Genomic DNA, 19,071 nt, shown 5'->3' with positions numbered 1-19,071 from the left:
CAACCTTATTTTCCCTGTTTTAATCATAGAAGGGGCATATGTATAACATGCACAGCACGAGAGAGAGAGAGAGTGTTTTATAGATTACACTGTCACGAGTCAGTGTGATGCTGTAAATCTCAATGTTGCGTGCTAGCTTTCGTTGAGTTCTGTCGGCCGTGATGGTGCAGGATGTGTGTGGGTGTGTTAACACAGGGGTTGAAACTTTGCTCAACAATAAGCTGAAGTAAACAATCAGTACCAACAGCAACAAGAGAGACTGCTAAATGCCTCTGTGACCGAACGAACCCTCTGCGTATGGTCTGTGATGTAATCATATAATAATGCTTTCAGTTAAGAAAGGAGAGAGGGGGAGCTGGAGAGAAGGAAGAAGGATGTAACAGAAGGAAGAAATGGTGTGAGATAACGGTGAGGGGAGAAACAGGGGCATAAAGTTTGTAGTTATCCTGGTATCAAGCTATAGAATGTATGAAATTGCAGGATGTATGAAAGCGTGAGAGATGCACACAGTTCTGGCCCAAAAGCTGTTATGATTGATGTTACATATATGTAGATATTTGTCTCTTCCACTCTTATTTGCCATGGCTGCAAATTTCTAGCAGGCTTGTATTAAGGGGCCCCACAGGACAACAGGGGGCTGGCCAGGCTTTTGGTCCTTTGTGTGTTTGTTCTGTAACTTCTTTAAATTCAATCTCTGAAATGATTTCCTCAAAAAATCATAGCTGTCTTTTTAAAACCAGTGAATCAATTAGATGCTCTTTGGATATTTTAATCTGCATTACTTGCTTTTTTTGTCACATATTATCATCTTATGGAGTTAATAACGTGTTAGCAAAGAGTTGCGTATTAATACAAGCAACATCAGCATTTATGCAAATTAGCAAAAATGGCTGCTGCTGTATAGAAATAGAAATAGAAAAGTCTGCCTTCATCCATTTTATTTATATACAACTGCTGCCGAAACAAAACCCTGTGTCTCATCAAACCAGTTAGTCGCACAGTCTCGTTGCAAAAGAGATCCAAAACAAGGAGAGTGTAATGCTATGTAGTTGTAAACTTTAACACACATGTGACACTTATAGTTGAACTCTGCAACACAACAGCAGCATAAATCAATTATTTTGGCCAATTTAGGGACATGAGAGCCGTAAATACACCAATACTTCGCTGTGCTTCACATTTATGTTACAAATTGATATAACTGACTGAACTCCAAAGTATTGGAGGAGTATAATAGATTAATTGTCACAAAAGTCTGGATAAAGTCCTAAGAGACAAGATCTAAGACAATCCAAGGGAGGAGCGGGCAGGTGGGTGCAGCGAGTCAGCGTTTTCTTCAGGTGGTGGACTGGAGCTGGGCTGAGGTAGCAGATTCCAGCCTCGAGGAGATGATCCAGGCTAGTGAGAACACCAGTCTGGCAAATACTGGTGAGGAGGTCTGGGTGTGAGCGGGGAGCGGCTGCACCTGTGGTGGCTGAGAGCAGGCGTAGGTGAGCCGAGATCGCAGGCAATGCTCAGTCCAGACACACACACACAATTAAATTATTGATATTAAATAAGTGACAAACAAACAAATAAATACTAACTTGTAATAAAACAACAATTCATAGTTAACCCCCATACTTAATCCAAACCACAAAGTATTGAGGGAAAATGTAATGGATCAACAGTCTGAGCTATTCAGTGCTATGAAGTATTTTAGACCACGTGCTAGATACCAGGACTGCCCTTAGCCAGTGAACTCAGATTGCAGTTTTTGTTTTGCGCTCTTAACTGATTTACCATCCAAGGTCGAGCTGGCCTCCGTCTTCGCCCTCAGTGTCTTGATAAAGATCCTCAATTTCTGCCATTGCTTATCTCTGGGAAGCATGTTTTTTTTCTTTCTCCAACAATCCAAGGCTATTGGCAGCAGCTTGCCAGAATGTCCTCAACAAAAGATAACAAATTCGATGTAGTGAAGAAGCACTGTGCCTCGCGCTTCTTGTATTTCCTCCCCTCGAGGTCATGCTTTGGATTTCCACAATTAGTGAGCTAGCTTATACTTGTCGTTGCATAATGCTAATTAACATGCTGTATGCAAACAGTGAACTGCAGCAGGGGCAGATTCAGAATGGCTCCATGTAAATAAGATCTGTTTAAATCATCAAATTGAACATTTGTAGTCCCAGAGTGCCAGTGGGCAGAAAAAGGCTCTGCAGGAAAGAACAGGAAAGAACATATTCATTTTGGCAAGTACTCATTTATCCATATCAAATCAAGTGATTCATTTTATTTGCTTCTGCCTCCTGTTCATCATTGCTGCCATTCGAATGGCTAGACTGGAGCTGCTTTATTTAAAGTAGCATGTCTAATCTTGTAAGCGTCAGGATTTCTTGAAATATCTCAACTTGATGATGAGTTAAATGTAATCTTACGACAATTATAAAAACAGGACTGCGCTCAAACCATGTTCATAAATATTTCAGCCTAATTCTTCATTCAGTTTTTAATTCAGTCTACAACAGAGCATATTAACATCATCAGTCTGACTGTGCTGCAAGATACTGAATGTTCCTGTTACTGTTCTGTATGTCACATCCCGACCATGTGGACTGTGTGTCATAACCAGTCAATACCGGTTTAGCAACCAGGCAAAGTCGGCCGCTGCCTGACTGAAGACCGAGTAGTTAGAGGCTAAAGAACCAGATGTTTCTCTCAGGAGTTGGTGGAAACCAGATCAGAGCTAAAAGCAGAGAGAGTGCTGGGCTTACATTGATTGATTGGTTGCCTGGAACGTGACTCCAAATGAATGCTCATCTTGCTCTGGATGACACTTTCACCATCATCACAAGACGATGATACTGTATGGCCTTAAGCTGAAGTTGGTAATGTTGGGGAAACCAGCAAGAGGAAGCTGGATTTTGAAAGTATCCAACCACAAAAAATCCCCATGTGCAATGTGTGTGTGCAGGTAGGCGGGTACATAGGTAGATGGACAGGTAGGCATCATTTCATTTGGATGAAATGACTGGAGGGGCTTATTGATATATTGATTGCTGTTGGGATGTAAAGAAAATTTCAACAAATATAAGAAAAAATAATGCTTCAGATGCTTTCACAGCTTATTGCACTGCCACCAAGTGGTCAAAAATATCAATTAATGTAGATTTCATTGTTTCTGTTTGACAAAAAAAACAACCCCCAATCTTCCATCCGAATCCATCTGCTTTTTCTGGAGTTGAAAACCACATCGCATGGTGCTCATTAGTGTGGGGGCACCATGTCTTTGGTCACTAGATTAGGTCGCTGTATTTTGATGATGTTGTGACTTTGATTCCTTTCAGATCAATGCTGTGATCACCTTAGTGTATATTTTTCTCACATGGTTCATAAGATTATCAGAAGTCTATAGTGTGAGTTCACGGACTAAGAGTCTGCAGCAACATTTTCATCATGCGACTCTTTATATCCAACTGTCAGCTGAAACTGTTGCATCATGATGCAGTGTTGATCCCGCTGATCATTTTTTAACCTCCTGTTTCCCCACAAAGCATCAGATTTCCTCTCTCCCTGTGCGAGGTGCTGACAGGCTCGCTTGTGTGTGTGTTATACAGAACCAGTTTCAGCAGAGCTCTTCTCAGCGCTGCATTAGCAAGCCATCCTCTGTATTTTAAGCATTGATTCAGGCCTCACTAATGGTATTGAATGCTTTTTGATACATCAGCAGATCTGCCGCCAGTCATCGCCAAGTTTCCGGCAAACCCCCCCCCTCCTTTTCTTTTGTAGGGAAATCTTGGCAGGCTAGAAAGAGAAACAAAATGACAGTGAAATTGATTCACATTTAGTCTACATTGCAATCACAGTAGCCAGCCGGTGTGAAATTCAGTATAAGGCTTTTATTAAAGAGATCCATTATCTACAGTAGACCACAGTCTCTGGAGCCTTCAGCTTTATTGAATTCTAACAGATAACAGTTTAAGATTCAAGTGTGATTCTGAATAAGTATTTTTTTTTTAGTTTTTTTTAAGGGGGGGCTTCTGACAGTTGATAGACGCTTATAGTTCTTATCACAGAATCACATTTATGAGAAAATATTCATTCACATTTGCCCTATAGTGCATTAATGTCAGTGAAATCTGCTTATTGTGGTATGTTGTGTAATTCGCAGTGTTTCTTATCTTTGCAGCTCGGTTGGCCTTGCTAAAGCTGCTCTGGAGGCCATCAATGGATTCAACCTGTTTGGAAACCAGGTATTTGAATAATTCACCCACTCCTTGCACATTTTCTCCTCCTCATACGAGTGCCACGACACACGTGTGTACGTCTCCTGTCTAATCGTGTCACACGGGACAAGATTGTATTATAGATAGATGGCCTATTTTCTCATTCAAATCTGCACAGACCCATTACAGCTCCGTACATCAGCGGGATGTGCTTGATGTTTGCAGTGCCACCATCCTGTGTGCGAAGAATGAGCTTCCTCACTGGCTGAATTTATGGAAAGCCACGGCCGCTTTAACAACTAGACAGCATCAGCATAATTAGTGCTGCTGTCATCGATGCCAGACTATTTCTCCAAGTGGACGTTTGGCCAACAGGAGATTCATTTACCATGTTTGTGTTTGGTTCAGCAAATTGTTTGTGTTTCTACAGACTTTGATCGATGGCCACAGTTGATGTTTGTTCCTGGTTTCCCTACGAATCGCCCTCGCAGTGTCCATTAGTGAATATGCTTCTTTTTCTGTGTGCGTGTGTGGAGGAAAGGAAAAACAGGGACATTCATTACACCTGCTAATGGATTGGAAAATGAAGCCATGCACTTAGCAAGCTTCCCCTCCTATTATCTTTTTCTCTTTTCTCCACTTGGGCGTTCGTCAGTAATGGTTACTCCTGCCATCTACTACATCTGAACTTGAAGTGCTTTTCTGATCATTGTGCGCGGCTGTTAAGATGTCTGTGTATTGAAGTCTCTGTTTGTTTTTCTCTTCTGATCAGCTGCAAAATGAGAGCTAACCGTGCCTGGAAATGAATTTTCTCATCGAGCTTAGCTGGTTGAAAGAATCAATTTATAGAGGTGGCTGCTTTATGATCCATGCTGGGGCCACTGCAGTGTGGGTGTGTGTCTCATCCGGTGTCTTGTCCCTCTGTGGGAATGGAAGTTCTACAAGCCAGCCAGTTGCTTATTAATGATCTCTATCAATCTTGATTTCCCAGCTGACTCTCATCCTTCCAACACCAAATGTAACTCCCCCAACCCCTTTAACCGGAACATCCAGTACACTCTGAACTCCGCTATCACATTTTACACCCGCTGCACACTCTTGTAGGTGTGTGTCACATTTAGCCTTTGTACTAGATGAATGGACACACAGCCTTCACCTTAGTGAACTTTTGATTTTTTCATGATCTCTCCACCTCACACAATGGATGCAAAGATAGCAGGTTTGCAGTGTGACACAATAAACCCTGTGGATTAAATTGATCTCGCCGAGAGGAGGGTCCTTCAATTTTAAAGCCTGTCATTAAATTCACAGAGCTGCAACCACATGGCTGGACAACCAAATCCCAACAGGTTCCACTTTATATCTTGACGTTGTCACCTAATTCGCAGCCAGTTAAGAGCAGGGATTTCTCAGGTTTTCAGGTTGTCCATCTCTGAACATGATGTCTCAGGAACGCCCTGAGGGGATTTCTTCAAATCTGGCACAATGTTCACTTGGACTCTAGGTTGAACTGATTACAATTTGGTGGTCAATTCAAGGAAACCAAATGTTTTTGGCCAAAACTCAAGAATTAATTTGCAAATTGTGGCAAATTTCTCACATTGTCTCACAGGATAAAATGTAATATATCTGTGCTGGTTGTAGATTTTCTGTGCTGCAGGGTTGAACATGTTTGTGTGAAGTATCCATGTTTCACAATGTGCAGCTTATTTGCAGCAACATCCATATTTGAAGCCTAGTAGCTCATTGGCTCTGCTGATATTGATCTTCAGTGATTGTCATTACACCATGTGATGAAGCTCTCTGTCAGTCCTCTGTGCTCCTCTGGAAAAATAGGCTCTGAGTGAAGACAACATGTTTCTCACTGGGAATAACTCACTGGAATCATACATGTCAATACTGTCGATACAGACATTTCATAAAAAAAAACAAAAAAACCTTTTATTCAATTCCTTCAAGTCTTCACTGCATATATTACATGAGTCTGGCAGAGACACACAGCGGTGAGCTGGTAATTCTTGTCTGTATGTGTGTGTGTTTTTGTGTGTCTGTTTTCTATGCTGACATAAATCTATGAATTTAATTCAGGCATATCAATGCGCAGAAAGTGGTGCCAAGTTAATGTACATTGTATTATTATGATCTTTGAAAGGGTCTTACATAATCTACGTCCAGTCAACCCATAATGATAGCAGTGACAGTGATGATTTTCTGCCGCAGATTATGGTGGCCTGTAATTGACTCCTGTTACACAGTCACCTTTTTACAATAGAGGGACATATGCTAAGCACATCGTTGGAATGTGGAAGTGGTTTAGTGTGGAGGAACAGGGAGAGAGAACAAAATGCTTACTTGAAAATCTTCCAGATTTTTGTTTTACGTTGGCAGTTGTTTGCCCATAATGGTTAAGGACTGCAGGTCATAGCTCTCCATAACTGTTTAATTTAATTAAATTCTTTAATGGTTTTCTCTGCCAACTGGTAGAACACATTTTTTTGATATCTTGCATCTCTAGCAGTTCTATTAAGTATGTGTTAGGCCCAAAACAATCTCCAGAGTGCACTGCACTTTTCAGAACCTTATTTTATTTTATTTTATTTTTTTTACCAGAAATGAATATTGCCATTTAACACAATGATTTTAATTGGATGAAATATACCAGTATGATTTTTGTTTTTGGATTTTGTTTTAGATGAACATGCAGTCGTAATGAGATAAATCCAGTGTGATACTACTGTGACTGGTAATAATGACTCAGAATGACAAATGTAAACACAGTAACGGCTGTGTACATGGAGGGAGCATGAAATACTCATGTTTCTTGTGAAAGTAGGAAACCAGAAGAAGGTCCGTCACTCCAAAAACAAACACAAGACAAGTCTGATCGAGTTCTACAAGCTCTCTATTTCAGGTTCTATGACTTTTTGTTATTTTTAAATGACTGTTAGTTAGCTGTTGTGTTTGTTTTTAATTCTTTGATTTCATATATTTACATATTCATGTTATTTGTTAAATGTTTCTTTTCTTAGACATTGTTCTTGTCTGCAAACAGAGATGTGTCTATAAAAGATTTGTTTTTTTTTCCCTTCATGTTCCAAGTCAAGGTTTTACATGGACATCTCATAATTTAAAAACTGTGTTTAGCTGACAAAAAATATTGTGTGTGTGTGTGGTGTCAATAATTTTTCCATTGCAGTTTTCTGAGTGGAACTGAAGGATTAATACACGTGAAAGACTGTTTGGACTGTTCAGTTTTATTAAAAAGAAAATGTTAGGCCACGAAAGGAAGCCACAGTCAAAGGAGCACACATCCAAGGCAAAAACATTGATTTTGTCTGCTCGGCTGTCTTACTCTCCTCTGCTATAACACCAGGAAATGCTTCCCTCAGAGGGCCATTTCACTGGCTTGTCACACAGGTGCTCATGTTGGTGGCCAGCAATCCACTGCACTATGCAAATTGCTACAGAAAAGCTTGCTGATTTGACTAAAAGCCCTGACCAGATGTGTTTTTGGAGGAAAAAAAAATAGACTCTGGCAATATTCATACATAATGCATTTGACTTACATTAGAAACTGCTTAGCAGCTGCAGGAGTGACTCAGTTGGTTTTATGTAACTGCTGCTGATGGATGGATGAAGTGGACTGGACCAGCTTTTTTCAAACCAGAAGAGGTTTGATCAAGTAAAAGCATGAACGCCCCTCGCGACCCTTCACAAGGGATTTAAGTGCTCTGGACGGACATCGCCTACTGCATTGTGGTAGCAACACTTTGGGACTTTTGAAGTGATAGGATGGCTCTCAACTGTTGTTCAAGCACTCCCACACTGCACAAAAACATGTGCAGCCCAAAAATATCAGCCTAGTTTCACCGCATAAGAGCGTGTTTTGATGTGCGGAGGTGAGAGGTGTGATGGTGGGAGCTTTAAAGTGGGCCGTTTAGCCGTTTTCCTGTCAAATGTTGTTTTTCTGATAAATGATCGAGAAGTTGTTGAGCATCTTTGTGCGTTTTTGTTGCTGTGCAATTGCAGAACATGAGGCTGTGTGCTGTTGTTGTGCTTGTACAGGGTGAATAGTTCAGCTGTGACTGGGATGCTATCTTTGTTATGTGTTTTGCTCTGCAGGGCTGTTCATGGTCAGTGATATTTGTGGATCTGGACGCCCACAACAGGAACAGGCAAACCCTGTGCTCCCTGCTGCCCCGGGAGTCTCGCTCACATGTGAGTCCATCCATCTGTGCACCTACTAAAATCACTCAACAAATAAAGCAGATAGGAAAAAAAATGTTAAAGTGGCTCTGAGCTAGCTGGTTGTTCTGTTGAAGATTTTAGAGAAATGCAGAAATTAGTAACCTGCTCCACATGTGGCTAACCGTACACATGGAACAAAATACGCCACGCTCACGTCAATAGGTCTGTGGATATCTGGAAATCAACAATACATTTCCTCATGGTGAAGTCATTACACAGCCTATATCTGCACTATTGATGGTTCAGTGTTGACAAGAGAGGGGGAAAGTGTGAGGTGGCTGCAGAGCTGGGGGGAAGGTGGTGCTGAAAAAGGAAGGAGTGCAAAAAAAGAAAGCAGACACTTAAATGATCACATCTCTGTACTGAATGTGTCTGGAATCATAGCTGCCATCAGCTTGCAAGGCAATGAGTGTAATTAGACAATCAGAGTGATATTATAGCTGTTTGAGATTAACGCTAAGGAGCTGGAAGGTTGGAGTGCAGTCGTGAGCGAGGGACCAACATTCAGAAGGATAATGTCAAGATAACCAAAATATCAATGTAATATCGGTTTCTTATATAGTAAGGCAATTTAGTATTCTCGACACATTCAATAGCTGCACTGAAAGCGTTCTGCAAGCTGATATCTCATTTCAGCTGTGGCTGCCGAGGATGTTAACATGTAGATTGGAGTTGTAACAAGAAGTCGGGGAATAGGAGGGGATTGGACTCAGAGCAGCAGTTCTCTCCTTTGTGAACTGTACAGATGTGTGCAAATTATAAAAAATGTCAATGCATAAACATAATGGCAGCATCAAACAGTTGACCACATCCTGCACTTAAATCTAAACCTGGTCGATAGCTGTCCATGTAAGAGAGCATGTCCCTGCAGTTATTAGGGACTTCAGTGCGTTGACAGCAGCTCTGGAAGCTCCGCTGTCTATTAATAAACCTTAAATATTCATAGCTGTTTGAGTGAGGCTAGCGCCTAATAGCTTTCATTTTCATTGCTTAGTAGAGTAAACCAAACAAAAATGAAATGAGAGAATAAGATGCCCACACATAATGGTTTGTCACGCCTAATAACAATATTCATTGCTAATGATTGTTCCAATTGAAATTTAGTCAGGCGGTCCTTGACTTGAAATAAGGCTGCTGTAGTGTGCTGTTCATAACCAGGAGCTTTCACTCCTAAGCTGGTGGAAGGTCCATAATTTACGATACATGAATATTAGTGACTGTGGTTAGGATTTTATTCCAATTCCGTAATTATATTGTCAACAGTTTCTCTTGTCATTCCTCATACAGTGTAAAAAAATTGTTTCGGACTGGGCTTGTTATTTGTGGGAACTAAATCTTTTCTCCCTGGCAGAACACAGATGCAGCCTTGCTTCCAACCATCAGCTACCCTGCCTTTGCAGTAGACGATGATGCCCTCTACAGTCAGACACTGGACAAGATTGTCCGCAAGCTGCGGGGTAAATATGGCTTCAAACGTTTCCTCCGCGATGGTTACCGCACTGCTAACGAAGACAAGAATCGCCGCTACTACAAACCTGCTGAAATGAAGGTGGGTGCTGGTGGGACACCTAAAGGGTGTCATTTTTTCATGCTCTTTCTCTCCATTTATCTGTAGTCTATTTCATGCATTAGTTTATTTGATTTTGGACAATAGGCCTCCCAGACAAGACCTGGATTGTTGAGGGTGCTTCAACTAAAAGCAATTCTCACACGTTAGCATTTTATCATAGGAGACAAGCATCTAAAATACAGAAAATGTTCCTCATCCTCCCAGGTTTCAGCAAGATTTACAGCTGCTTGTCATCAGCATATCAGTTGAAATATATATTACGTCTGTGTATAATACTCCTCTGAGAGAGCATATAGATAAACAACTAAAGGATCCAGGATAGACCCCTGCGGAACCCCACTAGAGATGAAAGGAAGTAGACCCTCGTACCATTACAGAGAATGACCTGTTAGAGATGAGATGGTGAGAAAAAAGAATTGCATCACCAACTTTGCAGCAATTTTTGAAAACACTGCCACTTAGTAGCGCAGTCAGATGGGCTACCAGTTGTCTCCACTGTGGTCTCGTTTGTAGTTTGTCCCAAGATATCTCAAACAAATTGAGACTTAAAGATAAACTTAGAGTTCATTTCAGGCAACCACTTGTTAATGCGGATAAAAAGGCAAAGTGCCAATGGTTGGTAAAGCATAATACCTCAGAAAGTTCAACCTGAAAGTGCTTGAGGGGGATATTTAAAAAGTTTTTGAAATGTATAAGCCTGTAAAGATCTCATCCTTTTATGATAATGCCAAGAAATCTCTTCCTGACTTAGCCTCTCTCATTTCAAGTGTTTTAATCCTCCAGGTATTTCACCCCCGATCGTAGTGTGTTTGTGTGGGAGTAAGTCCCAGTCAGTGGGCGTGCTCATGCATATATATGTGTGTGAATGACCACGCATTCATCGGCCTTTTTCGAATCCCCTGTGATCCTAGCGAAATGACAGGTGCATTCACTTCAGAGTTAGCTCAGTGAGCGCCACGATGAGTGAATCAGAGGCTGGACTCTTAATGCTAAACAAATCATTGCATTAGCTGCAGAACTAACCGTCTAGAATTAATGAGCTCATAGAGGCAGATGGAGAGAATAATAGAGATCTGCAAGCACAACGTCGGAGGCAGCTGGAGTTTCTGTTTGGTCTAGAAGATGTTTTACTTCTCATCCATGAGCTCTCCTCTGCTGGTAGGTCATTCACTGAATCACATGAATTAAGGTTAACTCTGACACGACTTGATAATATCACTTTAATCCAACCCACAAAGGCTTTGCTCGTTTCTAGGCCTGGGGTTTCATGACAGCAGCACCAGTACTCTTTGAATTGCCAATCGATATTTGAGATGTTTGCAGGGATTCCCAGGTCTGGAACCAGCCTTACTTGTTCTTGACCTCCTAATTTCTATATATTTCAGCATTAAAAATGGAAAAACCGACTGTGGAATGTGAAAGTTGTTGCTCACAGTAGTGAACCCAGAGACATATCATCCAACTCTGTAGTTCCTCTGAGCTCTCCAGCGCTTTGGAGCGTCTTTCAGCTTATTGTTCTGGTTTTGCAGACCACAACTCTGCTGGTTAAGCTCACTCTAACCACTCTTACCAGCCTTGTTTCCAGCAGCAGACAGCTGTTTCTCTCGAAGTGCACGCAGAACAGCAGACCAGTTTTGCCAGGTTAAGCGGTTTTCCACCCAATTGGGCTACTTTTCATTTAATTGGGTGGGTGACAATTGTTTTGGGCAGATCATTTGGGCTGTTTTGTACCCTTCAGAAGTTTCCCCTGATATAACCCTAGGCTATATTCCAATAAATTGTCCTCTCCTCTCATCCAAGTTGTATGACTGACAGGGCACTGAATTCAGTAGGCACGACTCAACACACTGATAACCGATGACAAACAAAAACACTTTATTACAACTAGCAATAAGAATTAGAACTAACTTTCTTTTCTGTTCAATTTATAAGATGGTCACAGCTCTGTGAAAAAAGACGAGCAAAAGCTTGCATCTGTTTGTATAAGTGAAGACTTGAATATTGCATTAATAGCAGAGAGACTTGGTGAAGATCGTTTTTAATCTTATCTCTGGCTTTGTGTGTGCGTGATTATACTGCATGAATAAAACAGCCAGTGGAGAGGCATCCTTGGACCTGGCTGGCTCCTTGCCAGCATCCCAGTAGCTAAAAAGCCAGATATTTCCATCAGGATTTGGTGTAGACCAACAGGGCTGAAAGGAGAGTGAATTTTGGACTTACATCCACCAGATGGTCAGAAACATGTTGCAATGACTGCAGAAGAATGTGCATGTTGCTACCAAAGGGAAACATTTTTCCTGACGGTGATTGTTCTTTACAAAGAACACGCTGCTAAATATTTAGCAAAGGAGTTTGCCTGAACATGTATTCCGTTTTCAAAAAGCTATACGCATAAGATAAAGCTCAGCCTTGTGGCTGGCACTGACCTGTTTTTTAATGTACTTTAGCATGACTCGACAGATCGTTGCTCATGGCTCTCAAAGCTGCCATGGGGCCGTGAAAAATGTTTGAAACAATATCCCTTTTACAAAATTTGATTGCTTTTGGCTGCTCTTTCGCTTGCAGATTTGTCAGAAACTTGAGAAAGCAGGAGCCTTAAAACAGGACAGAAAAGGCGTCGATGATGGAAGTGAGGGCACTCAAAGGGCACAACTCTGAACCACTTGGAAATACTTTGAAATTAGCTTTCTTTAATCCCGCAGCTAATACGATACAAAGACTCTAAAGCTAAGAATTAGCAAACAGTATTTAATGCCTCAGTTCCTTCAGGCTGCCGTCACTTCTACCAGCAGACAGACAGATTTACTGTGGAGGACACTGATGCCAGTGACCTTTCATAACTTACACTCATGATCGCTCTGGCTGCAATTTGCCTTCCATCTACCTACAGCAACGTATTTGCTACGACATCAGCAATTACTACATATAATAATATAATGAGAAACTAGTTATATAAGAGGAAACTGTGCCAGGTGGTAATATTACACAATTCCAGTAATTTGTACTAAACAAACTGCTGGTATTTTAATGCTGAAATGATGCACTTGCCAGTAACAATAGAGTAAAAGCATTACCAACATAATGCATAACAATAAGTAAGTAGAGTGTTATTTCTTTGTGATAAGTGATCAAACAGACAAATAAAATGCCAAGGGAGTGTCTAACACAGTGTGAGCTCTGTCTGGTGAAAAGGGAGTCACAGATAGACCGGGTCCCCCTGCAGAAGACACTGAGTGAAGTTGTTGTTGGTGTTTAAGAGAGAATTCGCAGCAGGGCAGACGTCTGTGCTCCCTGTCTGTTTACCGTTGACAGAGAGCAGCAGCCTGTGTGATAGACAGTTTTACCAATCAGTCGAGCTGCTCAAGCACAAAACACCAGGGATCCCTGCCTGTTTACAGCCTCAACAGGCCAAAAAGCACAGGCCTCACTGGGTGACTGCCTTGGCTCTCCCTTTCTCTCTTTTACTCCCCCTCTCTCTAAATAGACTCTCCTCTGCTTCTGTGTCTCTTTATGCACCTTATTTTCTTTCATTTTCCGCCCTCCCTCCCTCTCACCACCTGGTGGCTAATGAATTGCTTCTTGTCTCTCCTGAAACACACAGTTTGAAGCCGTGTATACCTCCATAATCGCAGGGTGCAGACGTTAACCATTTAAAGAAACACATTCGAGCCTACTTGGCAGTGTCTGCTCGGTGACAGGGACATGTATTTGTGTGAGCCATTTGTTATTCCATTAAGTTGTAATCTCTGCTATCTTCCATCAGTGTGGAGATTATTGAAAAAGATGAGGGACGAAGATAGTCACGACTAATGACATTTAGAGATAGATGGGCTAAAATACACTTACACACACACACGCATTGGAACGATGGATTTTAGAGAGGCTAATAAAAGTCAGCAGCTTGTTTGATCTTTTTACAAGCTGCCCTCGTTAATTTGTAGTGTTTATACCAATTTGGTGATGAAAAGGGTTATTCAGCAAAGATAGAGCTGCTAACATTTCTGCTGGGTGTTTGTGTTGATCCTCTTTAGGCGAGCATAAACAAGATGGGATTGAATTACTGGAATTAATAAGGCCGTGATTCACTTGACTGTCTCCTCGACATGTGACTTGTAACCAAATGACTTGAGAAGGTTTGTGTGTTTGCCTGGCTCTACACACACATGTGGCGTGCAATCTATAATAGGATTTCTGGCTGAGTAAGATTCGAACAAGTGATGATGTTCATGTCAATTCAAGTGTTTGTTCTGGAAAATTCACTCCAGCTGCTGCCACACACTGGCTTTTATTTCTCTGTGATCAGTCGAGTGAAAACAGCCAGACAGTTGCACAGTCATGCACACGCTCATCAGTTACTCAGTCACATCGATCAGTCAGCCAGTCAGTCAGTCAATCATAGTTTGCAAAGTGTTGAGTGATGAGAAAGAGATTTAATTCAATTATCTTAACTAGATTAGTGGAGAAACAAAACAAATGCACATGCTTCCATACTGGGGTCAGGGAATGGCAGTATGAAAATGATGCGAGTCATTTGCTATGGCCTTCACAGTCACCACATCTCAACCCAATGAACACTCATTGAATATTTTGGAGCCTTGTCAAAATGCCAAATGAGGGAACATCTTTTTGTCCATCCGTCTGTTCATCTACAGACTTGGAGTATCTATTTCGAATCTCGAAATGAGATTTGAAGCAGTTGGCTCGTGGTGGCATGGCTTTTATTGTGGTATTGTGGGGACATATTTTCGGCTGCTCTAATCAGGAAATGCCAAAATACATGAAATAGTAAAGTAAAAGCACAACACACCTCTGCGTCGACACCTGTGTCAACTCCTTTCCACTTTCTGATCTCTGCACATGTTGGTACGCACACATTATGATGGGTACCAAATGGTTTGCATGAATAAATGCTGCGTTTGTCCAGCTCTGTCTATTTATGTATGAAAAATTTGTGACGAGGCTAGGGAAAGGTGGGAAAGGTGGCTAGGTGAAAGTTTATTTAGGCAGAGGTTGGGGGGGGGGGTAGGTTGAGGTGGTGTCTCCAGACACAGGGAAGGCAGGGGAGGCAAGCAAGCAGGCGGCAAGGAAGGCTGGCCGTGTGGCACAGCAGAGGCTCGAGCTGACTGGTACATGTGCTGGGTGGCTTGAGGGTTGTGAGCTGGATCCTGAATATAGAGAACACGGGTAAGTACAAGAAATCGCAAGCGAAAATTCTCTGAGGCACTAGCGAACGATCTACCACAAAGCGGTGACAATCTGGCAGCGAGAACACCGGAGGCCCGCCTTAAGTAAGCTCCTGATGAAGATCAGGCACAGGTGTGTGCAGCCAGCTCCTCCTCCAACCCGCAAGCCACACCGATACTGTCAGAGAGAGCACACACAAAACCCAACCCCCAGCCTCACATACACACACACACCACGAAATTAGTGAAATCAGTGAAACCTAGCAACCATACAGGAACTAGACCCCCACAATATTATGGCACAAAAATCACTTGTTTCTATTTATGTTACCCAAGGTCCAGTTGCAGTCAAGGCCACTAATACTAACAGTCGGTTCTTTCTTGGTGTGCTCTTATAAACACATCAGGTGCAGAAGCGTGATGTGCTCTCATTCAGTAGAGTTTGATTTCACATGTAGCGTTGCCTACGATGCAGGATGCCATCACCAAACCTCTCCCTGTCAGTCCATGTGGCTTCATGCTTACAGCTCTTGGTTGATTTGCAATAGTGTACACACCAACCCCAGCAGAACTAAGAGGCAGTATTATGTCATTGATTTCTTATTTCCAGACTGAAAAAAAAAACAAACTACACATGTGAAAGCAACATAAAAGTCTTAATGTTGGTCTGTCCTCTAATTTATCATCTCGTTGGATGTGGAATATACATGCATACTGGTGTGATTTTGTAAGTGTATGTTTTTAGGTTGTCCATCTGCAGAGTATAGAGCAGACTTCTGCATTGCAGAGCTCTGCAGTTTAGGTACATTTAATTAAACTTGTTCACTACTCTTCTGCTTTTTCAGTTTCATGGCTTATCAGCAGATTCTTTTGTTGAAGTGGTGGAAGTGTAGGCTCGCAGCCAAACAGTTACCTGTAATCTTAAAATGCTCCACTGACGCAACTTTTCTTTCAGTATGCCTTCACGTAATTTGTCACTGTATCGTAAACTTTCTGAAATCTCAGACCTTCAAATGTCCTCCTCAAAACAAATAGCACAGCTTTGAATTTAAGAAAATGGCCTTGCAAGGAAGCATTATTATTCCTCACAGTTCTGTCAGTTTTCATTCACAATGTCATATCTTCTATATCTTTTCCCCGTGCTGTGCTGTTCCATATTCGATGGTGCTAAAGTTCAGCAATCTGCTACTTTAAAGTCCCCTGCCTGTCTCATCTCTCTGAAATGGAAAAGCAATAATTCCTCCTCTCCCTGTCTCTCTCCAGCTTTTTGATGGAATCGAGTGCGAGTTTCCCATATTTTTCATCCACATGATGATTGACGGTAAGCCTTGTTCTACCATAACTGCTATTATGATGCCTCAACTGGGTCATTGGCAAGATAAAAGACAGACTGGTAGCATAGCTACCTAAAGCTAGCTAAATCGAAAAATGGGCAAAAAGGTGGAGTCGGGGTGGAGCTGAGACAGGTCGAATGAAACCTGGCAGCTGAAACCCTGCCAGCGGCCATGCCTTTAATCATATGCAATTATGCATAACTTTAAGTCTTAATATGATTTAAATGAGTGAGAGAGTGTAAAAATCTCTCCTTACAGTTGTCATGAACAGCGTTTTGTACCAGGCTGTAAACATGTTCTGTAAAGTTGGGCATTTTAATATGGGGATCTATGGGGATTGACTCGCCTTTGGAACCAGCCTCAAGTGGCCATTTGAGGAGCTGCAGTTGACACATAAGCATGCATGTACATGCATACATACATATAAAGTATATTGAACAATAATGTCTATGTCTTTGTCTGTGTGTGTGTTGCAGGGGTGTTTCGAGGAAATAAAGCTCAGGTCAAAGAATACCAGGACCTCCTTGAACCCCTCATCTTCCAGTCTTTTGAGGGTGAGTAATCACATAAATGTACATATACACACACGCATCAATGCAGTGACCGGTGAGTTTGGGAAAACAGCGAATGCACGAACACACACAAACAGATATGACTACATCTGATTTAGCATGTCAGCGTGGTTCGTTTTGAAGCTTCTTAGTGTGCCTCTGTTCTCTCCCTCTAGCAATGAAAAACTTTCTCTTATTACAACGTGCCATCCATATTCATACACCACATACTGTGACTGAGGCTCACAGGGGCGTTACGTTCAAGTGAACTCAGCCTTTCCTCATGAGCAAAGAGCCTGGCTTTCTATATTCACCTGCAGCCATTGCTGTGAGGGATGACAGTAAAATGATAGGGGTGTCAAGAGCTCTGACTTTCTGTTGGGCCGCTCATAATAGTGCAGGAATAATTGGAGTGTAGAAAGGATAATGATGTGAGACAGAGCTGACAATAGTTGCCCCAGACATCTCCACAGCCTTTGTACTGGTTATGTATGAATTAGCAAAACTCCTGAAGTTAATTGGCTGGGTTTTAAAGGATAACACATTTATTGAGTATTTTTAGTGTATTTTTTTTCCTCTTTTGCCATTAGTGCCTATGGATCGTCTAAACCAGCAAATGTATTTGCCTCTCTCAGACGCTGTTCAGCTGTAGGGTTGCCCAGCCTCCCAGGAGTCACTGGCTCCCATTGTTCTGATGATACATCGACACATGCAGGCTGCAGCTCTGGGAGACATGCTGCTGTTCAGTGGTGAATGGGAAGCATTAATTACAGTTGTCCCGTTCTTTGAGTCATCCTTTGAGTCAGTGGTCATATTGGACCCCACTTTCAGGAAAAGTTAGAGAAAAATTGTCCATTTTGGAGTACAAAGCCTGCTGCTGGTGCTGCCTCATGCATACGTACATATGCCATTTCTGTACCCCTGCTATTTGTTCCTTCAAAGGTATAATTATGTACCTGAGGTGACCAAAATGTAACCTGATAATCATATTTAATTATGTATAATTATTCAGTCTTTCATTATAGTCACGTCAATCAATTTCTGTGTTGGAGGGGGAGCTATTTCTGTTTTAGATTTGAAATATCCCAAAAGCTATTGAATGGATTGTGATCAAATCCAGTGTAGACATTCGTATTCCCCTCAGGTGAATTGTAGTTTTTCTTCTATTGCCACAATTGAGCCCAAATTTGAATGTGTCCAACACTTTCATTAATGGCCAAATACCTGCAAAACTGATGACATTCCCCTCAGCCCCACCTGCACTGTGATAAGTGCTGACTAGCAAATGTTAGCATGCTGCCATGCTAAAATATGATGATAAAATCATCATACCTGCTCGACATCAGCACACTAAAAATGTCATTATGAGTGTACGAGCATGTTGAGATTAACATTTCGTCTAAAGCACAGCTCTGCATAAGCACAAACCCAGAGAGCCACTCTCATGTCTGTAGACTTTTTTCATTGTTGTTGTTTTGTTTTTCAGTTTCTGTGTTTCTGTATTTCTCCTACCGGCAACAGCTGATTGCTCCCTTACTGCTGACTTGATTTTGAGTTTTGGGCAGGGTGTCTGTGTACACAGACCAAACACTATGAGTGACCTCACCGGCTTCTCACCTATAACCACTGCCAGAACGTTAGCCTGGGGTACTGTCCTATCTGCGCGCCCTAAGTAGTCTGCTGCCTTCACTGACTTTAACGCCTGTACCTTTAAACTCTAGACTGAATTGTCAAAAACAATTACCCTAAGCAGTCAGAAAGTACTTTGCTCCATTGTGGTGGTTCAGCAGCTGGAGCATATTACGTGGCCTTAATGATAGATCTGTCAAAAAATGTACTGCTCCTGTACCTCTGTGTGATGTTTTTTTTTTAAATACATACATGTATTCACCTGATATGCTTTCAATCATTAGTCCAGATTAAGAAGGTTGTTGACATCAATGCAGCTATTGAGCAGAGCCCACGTTATAGTGGTTGACATGT

The 19,071-nt window shown here is 41.7% G+C and overlaps 1 protein-coding gene across 4 annotated transcripts in view; it reads left to right on the top strand.

The window, feature by feature from the left end:
• The window catches only part of phkb (phosphorylase kinase, beta), a 91,163-nt gene that overhangs the window by 22,094 nt on the left and 49,998 nt on the right, over positions 1 to 19,071 (top strand). For all 4 annotated transcript variants that reach the window (XM_041959164.1, XM_041959323.1, XM_041959244.1 and 1 more), the window contains 5 exons: positions 4,166 to 4,229; positions 8,325 to 8,420; positions 9,802 to 9,999; positions 16,467 to 16,524; positions 17,014 to 17,091. In XM_041959164.1, coding sequence (XP_041815098.1) covers positions 4,166 to 4,229; positions 8,325 to 8,420; positions 9,802 to 9,999; positions 16,467 to 16,524; positions 17,014 to 17,091 — 494 coding nt within the window. The remainder of the gene's footprint in view (positions 1 to 4,165; positions 4,230 to 8,324; positions 8,421 to 9,801; positions 10,000 to 16,466; positions 16,525 to 17,013; positions 17,092 to 19,071) is intronic.

Source organism: Chelmon rostratus, chromosome 1, assembly GCF_017976325.1.
Source record: "Chelmon rostratus isolate fCheRos1 chromosome 1, fCheRos1.pri, whole genome shotgun sequence".
NCBI lineage: Eukaryota > Metazoa > Chordata > Actinopteri > Chaetodontiformes > Chaetodontidae > Chelmon > Chelmon rostratus.
This window is presented reverse-complemented; position numbering and strand designations above follow the sequence as displayed.